Source organism: Thamnophis sirtalis, unplaced genomic scaffold (genome assembly GCF_051295495.1).
Source record: "Thamnophis sirtalis isolate CommonGarterSnake01/CBP01778 unplaced genomic scaffold, rThaSir2_p1.2 scaffold_4, whole genome shotgun sequence".
NCBI classification, from domain to species: Eukaryota; Metazoa; Chordata; class Lepidosauria; order Squamata; family Natricidae; genus Thamnophis; species Thamnophis sirtalis.
Genome location: NW_028261384.1, coordinates 142,031,387 through 142,043,154, shown reverse-complemented (window position 1 = coordinate 142,043,154; position 11,768 = coordinate 142,031,387). Strand labels below are relative to the sequence as shown.

General features: G+C 50.1%; 1 protein-coding gene across 1 annotated transcript in view; it reads right to left on the bottom strand.

The window, feature by feature from the left end:
• DLG4 (discs large MAGUK scaffold protein 4) overlaps positions 1-11,768 on the bottom strand; it is a gene marked incomplete at its 5' end in the record, with an annotated part of 31,656 nt that overhangs the window by 2,235 nt on the left and 17,653 nt on the right. The window contains 9 exon segments of the mRNA XM_087714303.1: positions 2,878-2,969; positions 3,750-3,859; positions 5,174-5,346; positions 5,525-5,542; positions 5,545-5,625; positions 7,290-7,337; positions 8,271-8,298; positions 9,443-9,479; positions 10,832-11,008. Of these exon segments, the coding sequence (XP_087570429.1) occupies positions 2,878-2,969; positions 3,750-3,859; positions 5,174-5,346; positions 5,525-5,542; positions 5,545-5,625; positions 7,290-7,337; positions 8,271-8,298; positions 9,443-9,479; positions 10,832-11,008 (764 nt within the window).

The following is an 11,768-nucleotide window of genomic DNA, read 5'->3' as shown; positions in this document are numbered from 1 at the left end:
GGTTAGGTTTAGGGTTAGATTTAGGGTTAGGTTAAGGGTTAGGGTTAGGTTTAGGTTTAGGATTAGGTTAAGGGTTAGCGTTAGGTTTAGCGTTAGGTTAAGGGTTAGGTTTAGGGTTAGATTTAGGGTTAGGTTTAGGGTTAGGTTTAGGGTTAGGTTTAGGGTTAGGTTAAGGGTTAGGTTTAGGGTTAGGTTAAGGGTTAGGTTTAGCGTTAGGTTAAGGATTACGTTTAGGGTTAGATTTAGGCTTAGGTTAAGGGTTAGGTTAAGGGTTAGGGTTAGGTTTAGAGCGTTAGGGTTACGTTTAGCGTTAGGTTAAGGGTTAGCGTTAGGTTTAGCGTTAGGTTAAGGGATACGTTTAGGGTTAGGTTTAGGGTTAGGTTTAGCGTTAGGTTAAGGGTTACGTTTAGGGTTAGATTTAGGGTTAGGTTAAGGGTTAAGGGTTAAGGGTCAGGTTTAGGGTTAGGTTAAGGGTTAGCGTTAGGTTTAGCGTTAGGTTAAGGGTTACATTTAGGGTTAGATTTAGGGTTAGGTTAAGGGTTACGTTTAAGGTTAGGTTTAGGGTTAGGTTTGGGGGGGTTAGGGTAAGGTTTTCGCTTTATTTTTACATTTTTCGATCACAGCGCGATGTTTTCGGCGCGCTGTGATGACGTCAAATGCGTGCTTTCGTCGAGCGCGATTTTGTCCTCCGCGGTTTTGTGGTGGAACCGGAACCGGGATGGTACCACATCTCCCGCTGGCATATTTGGAGAGAGGCCACGGGCTGTGGAGGATGCTGTCCCAGAACCCTTAGGCATTGGGGGAAGACTCAGTGGTGGGTTGCTAACAGGTTTACTACCAGTTCTTGTGTGCAACGCTTCTATCCATGCGCAGAAGCGTCCGGGTGACCGGGCAGAGCTCCCCGCGGCCACCACTACTGGTTCAGCCGAATTCCGCTGAAGCGGTAGCCACCCAACTCTGGGGGAGGTGGTCGACCGCACGGAGAGACCTTCTCCCGAACGGTTCCACCACAAAACCGCGGTAGAATAAAGCGCGCTCGACGAAAGCGCGTACGTGACGTCATCACAGCGCGACGAAAACATTGCGCTGTGAGCGGTAAATTTAAAATTAAAGCGAAAACCTTACCCTAACCCCCCCAAACCTAACCCTAAATCTAACCCTAAACCTAACCCTTAACCTAACGCTAAACCTAACGCTAACCCTTAACCTAACCCTAAACCTAACCCTTAACCTAACGCTAAACCGAACGCTAATCCTTAACCTAACCCTAAACCTAACCCTTAACCTAACCCTAAACCTAACCCTAAACCTAACCCTTAACCTAACGCTAAACCTAACGCTAACCCTTAACCTAACCCTAAATCTAACCCTAAACCTAACCCTAAACCTAACCCTTAACCTAACCCTAAACCTAACCCTAAACCTAACCCTTAACCTAACGCTAAACCTAACCCTAAACCTAACCCTTAACCTAACGCTAAACCTAACGCTAACCCTTAACCTAACCCTAAATCTAACCCTTAACCTAACCCTAAACCTAACCCTTAACCTAACCCTAAACCTAACCCTTAACCTAACCCTAAACCTAACCCTAAACCTAACCCTTAACCTAACCCTAAACCTAACCCTAAACCTAACCCTTAACCTAACGCTAAACCTAACCCTTAACCTAACCCTAAACCTAACGCTAACCCTTAACCTAACCCTAAATCTAACCCTTAACCTAACCCTTAACCTAACGCTTAACGTAACCCTAAACCTAACCCTAACCCTTAACCTAACCCTAACCCTAACCCTAAACCTAACCCTTACCTTTATGTGAATCGGCTTGCTTTAATTTAATTTTAATTTTAATTTAATTTATTTTTAATTTTTTTCGTCGCGCTGCTGATGACGTCACGTACGCGCTTTGATCGGGCGCGCTTTAGTCTACCGCGGTTTTGACGGGTCACACTCCCGAACAACCTCGCAGACCTCCTAGGAGCTCGCCTCCACTCTACTCACTGTTCCCTCAGATCAAAACGGGGGAGGGAACTGTTCCTCGTTGCGGGGTGGGGGGTGGATTGGCTGCAGACGGGAAGCAGGGCTGAGGGGCAGCCGATCCCCTTCCCCACGTTGGGCACAATTGCAGTTAGTCGTACGTCAAGCTTTATTTATTTATTTGTTTGTTCGTGGTTTACTTAAATTCTTTTGCTGCCCATCTCATTCCAGAGCAACTCAAGGACTAACCTGATTCCCTCTTATCTCGTTTAAATGGGCCAGTCCTGGAAGACCGGGGAAGGCTCGAATGAGGGCTCGGCATCGGAGCGAGACAGCAGCGAGGCAGAGGAACAGCTGGAGCCTGTTCCCCGTGTGCGCATGCGCAGAGTTGCCAGGCAAAGGGAGCAGCTAAGGAACAAGGGTTGACTCGGGAGGAAGGTGGACGGTGAATGGCCCCTCCCAGAGGAACTAAAAGAGCGGAGTGGAGTTTGCAGGAGACAATCAGTTTGTTCGGTCGTTAGATTCGTTTCAGGAGTGTGAAGATCTGTCCGTGAATCTCAGAGACTCTGTGCCGAGTCTTTCCTCGCACAGTGGGAAATATGGACATGGCAGCTTTCCAAGACAGATAAGGTCGGTGGTGATAAAGACTCCTTTGAAAGGACTGTTTGACAGGCCTTGGCTGAAGGGGAAGGAGAGGAATCCGCATTCGTTTAATAAAAGGGGTTTTTGTCGGGACCAGGAATCTGCCTCCTGCTTTTTGGGGAAGCCGAGGTCAAACCAGGACGGCAGAGTGCCGGGGCTGATGGGTGAGCTTATCCGCAATTTCCACACACGGTCCGCGCGAACCAGTCCAAACCGGCTGAATTGCCACCTCGGGAGCTCGGGATTCGAACTTACCTGAAAAGCATTCTGTAAACTCCTGCTCCAGCTTGGTAGCTCTGTCGAAGGCCTTCCGTGCTTGCTCCTCCGTTATCCGCTTGTTAATTTCTCTGGGGTCACAAACAGACATTCGGCACATGAAGAACCTCGCAAAGTCTCACGGGACGCCTTGTTCCCTCGTTCCTTTCCACCCTCGGCTCTCTGCACATGGGCAGAGAACCCCACTGGAGCTCCTCCTCCTCCTCTTCCTCCTTCTCTTCCTCCTCCTCCTCCTCCTCCTCCTCCTCCTGATCCCTAGTCTAACGTTCTGTGGTTCTGCGGACGCTCAGCGGCAAAGAGAAAGTGCCCGGAGGGATAGACTCTTCCTGAACAGGGAAGCTCTGGATGTGTTGAAGTAGTCTTTGAGCTGATTGGGAGTGATGGGAATGGTAGTCCATCTCATTTTAGGTCGGAGAAAGTGGGGGGGGATTTGAGCGAGAAGGACTTCCAGTGAAACGAGTTTCTGTCCCGGAGCTGATGGTCATTCGAGACCATCTGTTCTCTTAACGGAGAAAGGACCGGCGTTTTGAGAGCTAACCTGCGTGGCCCTGACTGGCCCTGAACATGGAGGCTCCACTTACGAAAACGTCTTCTAGCCAAGAGCGACCCGCTGACTTCCCTGGTTCTCGTGGAGGGGAGTTCCACAGCGCAATCCCCTGCCGTTTGGATCGCTGTGCCTCCGCGTCTCTCTCTCTCTCTCTCCCAAAATTGGGGGGGGAGAAGGACAAGGCTCTCCCCCTAACCCCCTTGCTCGGTCTCGCAGGCTCCTCGTAGCCCCCACCCCACCCCGAAACATTCACCAGCACGCGTGTGCAGATCCTGCCCCCCGTCCCACCAGGACCTCTACTCACAAAACATTTTCGAGGGAGCGAGGTCGGATGAAAATGGCGATGGGATGAAGCTGAGCGGCTTGAAGCCTCCGGACGGCGTTGGCGGATACGTCCAAAATGCAGTGCTTGCCCTGGGAGAGGGGAGGGGAAAGGGGACGATGGGCTCAGGAACACACACACACACACCCGCGACACGATTGGGGGGGGGGACCCTAAAAAGCCTCCCTTAATTTTGGAATCTCCTTCTCATTCTTTCTTTCTCCCTCTTTCTCCTTTCTCTCTCCCCCCTCTCTTTTTCTCTTTCCTTCTCTCTCTGTCCCCCCTCTGTCCCCCCTCTCTCCCCCTCCTTCCCTCTCTGTCCCCCCTCTCTCCCCCTCTCTTTTCCTCTCTTTTCCTCTTCCCCTCTCTCATTCCCCTCTCTCATTCTCTATCTCTCTCCCTCACTCTCTTTTTCTCATGCTTTCTATCTGCTTCTCCGTCTTTCTCTTTCTTTCTTTCTTTCTTTCTTTCTTTCTCTCCCTCCATCTCTCTGCCTCTCTTTATCTCTCTCTCCTTCTCTCCCATCTCTTTGTCTCCCTCATTCTCTCTCTCTCTCTCTCCTTCCCACTCTCTTTTTCTATCTCCTTCTCTCTGCCCCATCTCTTTCTCTCCCTCTTTCTCTCCCTTTCTCTCTCCTTCTCTCTCTCCCTTCCTCTCTGTCACTCTCTATCTCTATCTCTCTCCCTCACTCTCTTTTTCTCATGCTTTCTATCTGCTTCTCTGTCTTTCTCTTTCTTTCTTTCCCTCTCTCCCTCCATCTCTCCGCCTCTCTTTATCTCTCTCTCCTTCTCTCCCATCTCTTTGTCTCCCTCATTCTCTCTCTCTCTCTCCTTCCCACTCTCTTTTTCTATCTCCTTCTCTCTGCCCCCATCTCTTTCTCTCCCTCTTTCTCTCCCTTTCTCTCTCCTTCTCTCCCTCCTTTCCTCTCTGTCTCTCTCACTCTTTTTCTCTTTTTCTATCTCCCTGTCTCTTTTTCTCCCTCTCTCATTCTTTCTGTCTTCTTCCCTCCTTCTGCTCCCCTCTTCCCCTCTCTCTTTTTTTCTCTCCTCTCTTCCTTTCCCTGTTTCTCTTTCTCTCTCTCTCTTCCTCTTTCTTTCTTAGCAATAGCAATAGCAGTTAGACTTATATACCGCTTCATAGGGCTTTCAGCCCTCTCTAAGCGGTTTACAGAGTCAGCATATCGCCCCCCACAGTCTGGGTCCTCATTTCACCCACCTCGGAAGGATGGAAGGCTGAGTCAACCTTGAACCGGTGAGATTTGAACCGCCGAACTGCAGATAGCAGTCAGCTGAAGTGGCCTGCAGTACTGCACCCCTAACCACTGCGCCACCTCGGCTCTTCCTCTCTCTTTCCCCACACTTCCTGCGGACGACCCTGCTCGCTCGTCTCCCCATCCCGCCATGTACCTGCTCAGCCACCTCCCGTACGGATTGGACACTTGTCCCGTAAAGATGACTGTTGTACTGTCCGGCCTCGATGAATTTGTGGCTTTGAATGTCCTTCTCCATCTTCTCCCGTGAAGCCACAAAGTGGTAATCTCGGCCATCCACTTCGTACTCCCGTTTCGGCCGCGTGGTATCTGCCGGGGCGGATTTTGCGTCATTCCCTTCCAGCACAGGTTGGAGGAAGCCTCTCGACAGGAGTACGCCCTGCGCAACCCCCCCTCCCACTAAATCCATTTCCCCAGACCCAGCGGCCCAAATGCCTCCCATCCCTCACGAGTGGAGGGGGGAGGGACCCCTCTGTGGCAGACTCACGTGGGACGCAAGATCCAATTTGTCTGGAAATTCAGAGAGGAGGTCATCGTTGACTCGGTCCTTGGTGGGCCCCAAGATAATGATCGGGCGGGCATAATGAACTAAAACGAAAGGTAGAGACGTTAAGAAAAGGGGAAGGGGCTGCGTGATTGGAAAGGGAGGGATACAAAAATCCAAGCAGGGACCTCAAACCACTGAGACAGATGGTGTGCAGAGGTAGATATGGTAGGAATCTTGTGCAAATGTACAAATGTTGCATAAATGTTGTGCAAATGTACGAATGTTGTATGAATGTCGTGAACATGTACGAATTTTCATAAATGTGCAAATGTACGAATGTTGCATAAAAGCCATGGAAATGTACGAATGTTACATAAATATCCCCATGGTAACGTCGTGAAAATTTGGGTGCTTGGCAACTGACTCATATTTATGACAATTGCGGCATCACTTTTTGCGACCTTCCCAACAAGCAAATCTAGTGGGGAAGCCAGGTTCATTGAACAACCATGTGATTCACTTAACGACTGTGCCCAGCAATAGCAATAGCAGTAGACTTATATACCGCTTCATAGGCCTTTCAGCCCTCTCTAAGCGGTTTACAGAGAGTCAGCATATTGCCCCCAACAACAATCCGGGTCCTCATTTCACCCACCTCGGAAGGATGGAAGGCTGAGTCAACCCTGAGCCGGTGAGATTTGAACCGCTGAACTGCTGATCTAGCAGTAGCCTGCAGTGCTGCATTTAACCACTGCGCCACCTTGGCTCTTAGCAAAGTTGGACAATTGGGCAAAACCCACTTAACAAGTATCTGGGTTATCCACATACATTTTAGGCTCAGTTGTGGTTGCAAGTTGAGGACTACCTATATTTAAAAGTGGGCACAGAATAAACTCAATCCATCCATCCATCTATTTGTCTTTCTGTCTGTCTATCTACTCTATCTATTGTATCTATCATCGATCATCTATATATCTAGTCATCTATCTATCTATCTATCTATCTATCTATCATCTATCTATCTATCTATCTATCATCTATCTATCATCTATCTATCATCTATCTATCTATCTATCTATCTATCTATCTATCTATCTATCTATCTATCTATCTATCTATCTATCTCTATCTAATCATCTATCTATCTATCTATCTATCTATCTATCATCTATCATCTATCTATCTATCTATCTATCTCTATCTAATCATCTATCTATCTATCTATCTATCTATCATCTATCATCTATCATCTATCATCTATCATCTATCATCTATCATCTATCTATCTATCTATCTATCTATCTATCTATCTATCTATCTCTAATCATCTATCTACCTATCTATCTCTATCTAATCATCTATCTATCTCTCTATCATCTCTCTATCTATCTATCTATATCTATCATCTATCTATCTATCTCTCTATCTATCATCTATCTATCTATCTATCTATCTATCTATCTATCTATCTATCTATCTCTAATCATCTATCTATCTACCTATCTATCTATCTATCTCTATCTAATCATCTATCTATCTATCTATCTATCTATCTATCTATCTATCTATCTATCTATCTCTCTATCTATCATCTATCTATCTCTAATCATCTATCTACCTATCTATCTATCTCTATCTAATCATCTATCTATCTATCTATCTATCTATCTATCTATCTATCTATCTATCTATCTATCTATCTATCTATCTATCTATCGGGGGAAGCAAGGAAGGAAGCCAGAAAAAGGAGGTTTTTTTTACTCACCTTCCATTTGCACGACAGTTTCGTAGCTCAACACGGCATCTTCTCGACCTGCGGAGATATGTAGGGAGCAGAGTCAAATCGATCTTCCTGGCAAAGATTCTCCCCAGGTGCAACAACTCATGCCAGGAGAAAGAGAGGAGGAGGAGGAGGAGGAGGAGGAGGAGGAGGAGGAGGAGGAGGAGGAAGAAGAAGAGGAGAGGAGGGGGAGGGATGAGGAGGAGAGGGAGGAGGAGAGGGAGGAAGAGAGGGGGAGGGGAGGGGGAGGAAGAGGAGAAGGAAGAGAGGAGGAGGACAAGGAGGAGGGGGAAGAGGGGAGGAGGGGAGGAAGAGGAGGATAAAGAGGGGGAAGAGGAGAGAAGGAGGGGAGGAAGAGGAGAAAAAGAGGAGGGGGAGGAAGAGGAGAAGCAGGGGGAGGAAGAGGAGGAGAGGAGGAAGAGAGGAGGAGAATGAGGCAGAGAGGGAGGAGGGGGAGGAAGAGGAAGAGAAGGAGGAGAAGAGGAGGAGGGGAGAGGCGAGGGAGGAAGAAAGGAGGAGGAGGAGAGGAGAGGAGGTGGGGAGGAAGAGGAGAAGCAGGGGGAAGAAGAGGAGGAAGAGAGGAGGAGAAGGAGACAGAGAGGAAGGAAGAGGAGGGGGAGGAAGAGGAGGAAGAGGAATAGGAGGAGGGGGAGGAAGAGAAAGAGAAGGAGGAAGAGGAGGAGGGGAGGGGAGGGAGGAAGAAAGGAGGAGGAGGAGGAGAAGAGGAGAGAAGGAGGGAGGAAGAGGAGAAAAAGAGGAGGGGGAGGAAGAGGAGAAGCAGGGGGAGAGAGTGGAAGAAAGGAGGAGGAGGAGAAGAGGAGAGGAGGAAGAGGAGAGGAGGAGGAACAGAGACAGCAGAGAGAAAACAACTGCAAGCAGGGAAGTAGACGGACGGAAAAGGAGTGGGGGGGGTCTCCCAGAGTGGACAAAGGAGGAGGAAGGAGGACCTCAGAGACCAACACCCACCTTGAGAGCCTGATCCAGGGCCCCGATCCTGGAGGAGGAAGGAAGGAAGAGAAAATAAGGAAGAGACAGAGAGGAGAGGAAGAGAAAGGGACGGATGCGTGAAGAGGCCTCCATGTCTGTGTCTGGAGACGCGGGAGGGGCGTTTTCCTCCTTAAAGCAGGGGGATTCTGGGTGGGAAGCTTCTTCCCCAGGACAAAAGGCCTCCCTTGGTCCCATCCTGAGGTCCTCCAGATGGAGAGAAAGCCCACCGCTCTGTCCAGCAGGTGTATAGGATCCTGCTCAGATGCGCTTGCTCCACAGACACTAAACTTCAATTCCCAGAATTCCCCAGTCAACAAGCCAACAAACAAACTGATGACAGGTGTTACAGGGTGTCCTTGAGTTACGGCGACCATTGGGACCAGGATTCCCATCTCACTTAGCAACCGCAATCCTTGCAGTCCCACATGAGGTTGTAAACTGAAGCACAGCGGCCGTTCGGCTCCACTCCCAGGAAGTTGGAAGTCCCGGGTGTTTGCAAGGAGGTAGCAGGGAGGTAAGTGACTGATGCACAGGCGTGTGTGAGTAGCAGGGGGAGGTGTAACAAGGATGTGCAAGGTCAGAAAAGGGTATGGTGGGACTGAGGGAGGGTCTGTGAGGGTGTAAGGACATGGTGAAGCTTGGGAAGACTGTGTGGGTAGTTGGGAGGTGCAGCACGGCTCCGGGAGGGTGCGCGCGTGTGCAAGAGAGGCATGATGAGGCCCAGGGAGGGTGTGTTAGGGTGTGCAAGAAGCACGGCAGTGCAAGCATGGAGGGTCAGTTGGGGAAATTAACATGAGTGACTTGCAAGATTTCCTACTGTCTTCCCCAGTGACCTTCTGGGGAAGCCTGAGGGAAATGTCGCTGGCGGCAAACACATAACTCTAGGGCCCTGCAACCAGTTGTAAATGCGAGCCAAGCGTGCCGAGATCACAATCGTGTGACTTCATAACGTAATCCCGAACGGTCACTGGATGAATAGTCGTAACTCGAGAACTACCTGTAATCAGACAGGGTTTGGCCGGATCCCAGATTAATTGCTTGTCCGTAATTCCAAGTTATCTCTCAGTCTTCAACTCTTGACAAACACACACACCCCTCAATTATGTCGGGGTCCTGAACCCCGTCCTTTTCAAGGGCAGGAATGGACTCACCTTTGCTTTTAACCGCGTCCACTCCCGTCGCTCGACCCTGCAGAGAGAAAAGGAGGATCAGCCGGGGACCCCGAAGCCTTCCTTCTCAGACCCCCAACAATTGACAAAGCACAGATATCTTCTCCGACAGCCCAAGGTCACCGCACCACCATTAAAAACCAGCCCAAAATAGCACGAGATCCCCAAATCTCACCGCTAAGAATGGAGCATCTTACAAGATTTCCGCCCCAATCTTACAAAATCTATCAACTGTCAGGCCCGCGGCCATCTTTCTTGTGGGTTTTTGGCCTGTCACACTTTCTATTATACTACTGTGCATTTTCCTATGGTGGGAAAATGGGATTGTACGGAGTTAGACGATAGGTAGCCATAACAACATTCTTTCTAGAAAACCAAGGTCATCCTTTATTCTTTGCACCTCTGCACCTGACCGGAACTGGATGGGTGGAAACTGCCAGCAGGGCAGTGGGAGATTGGACCATGGGATGGACTTGTGGGTGTGTGTGGGTGTGGGGGCAAGATCTTGAACTTTCAACTGGGTGGGGAAAACCGGAAAGCTTCCAGATTTGGGTTTCCCCCGATGTGCCAACACAGCTCTCTTCATCAATGGGAACTTTGAGCGATACGATTTTGGGTATCAATTGAGAGAGACCACAAACCGCCAAAATCTTGTAGGGATTTGCAAATCCGCGTGCAAGAATTTGGTGGCGTTCACACAAGACCACAAATATGTTCCGAGACTGGACAATTTGGCCCGCAGTCAGGGGTTGGATTCAGCCGGTTGGGACCAGTTGGGGCAAATCGGATGCTAATTTTACATCTGTCTCAGTTGAAAGGACTGGCTGGCCACCCCCTGCCGCACCAAGGAGTCTCCACGTGGCCTGCTTTGGATGCCAGGTAAGTGCAGGCTCCAGGAGGGCAGAAAATGGGCCTGGCGGAAGTTCCAGAAGTCGGGAAACCGGGCCTGTGTTTGGCCTCCCCTCCTCACCCTCCTGGAGCCTCTAGGCAAGCTTCCGGAGCCTAGGGGGGGAGGTGGGTTGCTACCGGTTCAGACTGGTTCGGCCGAGTAGGTAGTAAGTCATCCTGCCACGTCCGCGAACCGGTTCTATTGTCGGCGGCGCCATCTTGATTTTCGGTTCGGATTTGCGTGCCGAACCGGCAATAGTGACGGTAGGAACCCACCCTTGCTGGGAAGGCCGAGTAGGCCACGCCCAACAGGCCACGCCCATCCAGCTGCTGGCCAGAGTACTGGTTGCTAACATTTTCGGATGCTACTCCCAGCCACAGCCGAGCCCATTTTAACTCGTGGGTCTCTGTGGCTCCTGAACGCCACTTGTGAAAGTCGAAGGAGAGCCCCCACCTCTCCCCAAAGACCCCCCTCCCCCTTACCGCCTCTTGCTGGGAATGAAGCCAAGCTCGTCACTGTCGCCATCCGGATGGACGCGCCGCGCCTGCCACCACTCCTCGTCGGAGGCATCGATGACGTGCAGCACGTCGCCAAAATGGAAACTCAGGGCTTGGCTCAAGAAGCCACAATCCTTGGTCTTGTCGTAGTCGAAGAGAGCCCTGTTTGGGAAGGGGGAGGAGGGCGTTATAGGGGGGCGGGCAGGGGGGGCGTGCAGGCGAGGAGGCCGGAATATCCCGGAATGAGTTACGGTCCGCCTCCGAAGTCTCCCCGTCATTGAAAGTCGTTGGACGGTGAGATGGCTGGCATTTCAATTTAATAAAGAAGTTTAAAAGGTTTTTTTGTTCTTTTAAATGACCATTTCTGGTTTTGAAAGGCAGTTTGGTCTAGTGGTGAAGGCACCAGGCTTAGACACCAGGAGACGGTGAGTTCTAGTTCTTCGTTAGGCATGAAAGACAGGTGGGTTATCTTGGGCCATCCCATCAGGAAATGGAAAATTATAGTCTCATCTTAAGCGTGAAAGCTACCTGGTGACTTTCGGCCAATCACCAGGAGACAGGGAGTTCTAGTCCCGCCTTAGCATGAAAGGCAGCTGGGTGACTTTCGGCCAATCACCAGGAGACAATGAGTTCTAGTCCTGTCTGAGGCATGAAAACCAGCTGGGTGACTTTCGGCCAATCACCAGGAGACAGTGAGTTCTAGTCCCGCCTTACACATGAAAACCAGCTGGGTGACTTTGGGCCAATCACTAGGAGACAGTGAGTTCTAGTCTCGCCTTACGCATGAAAGCCAGCTGGGAGACTTTGGGCCAATCACCAGGAGACAGGGAGTTCTAGTCCCGCCTTACGCATGAAAGCCGGCTGGGAGACTTTGGGCCAATCACCAGGAGACGGGGAGTTCTAGTCCCGCCTTACGTATGAA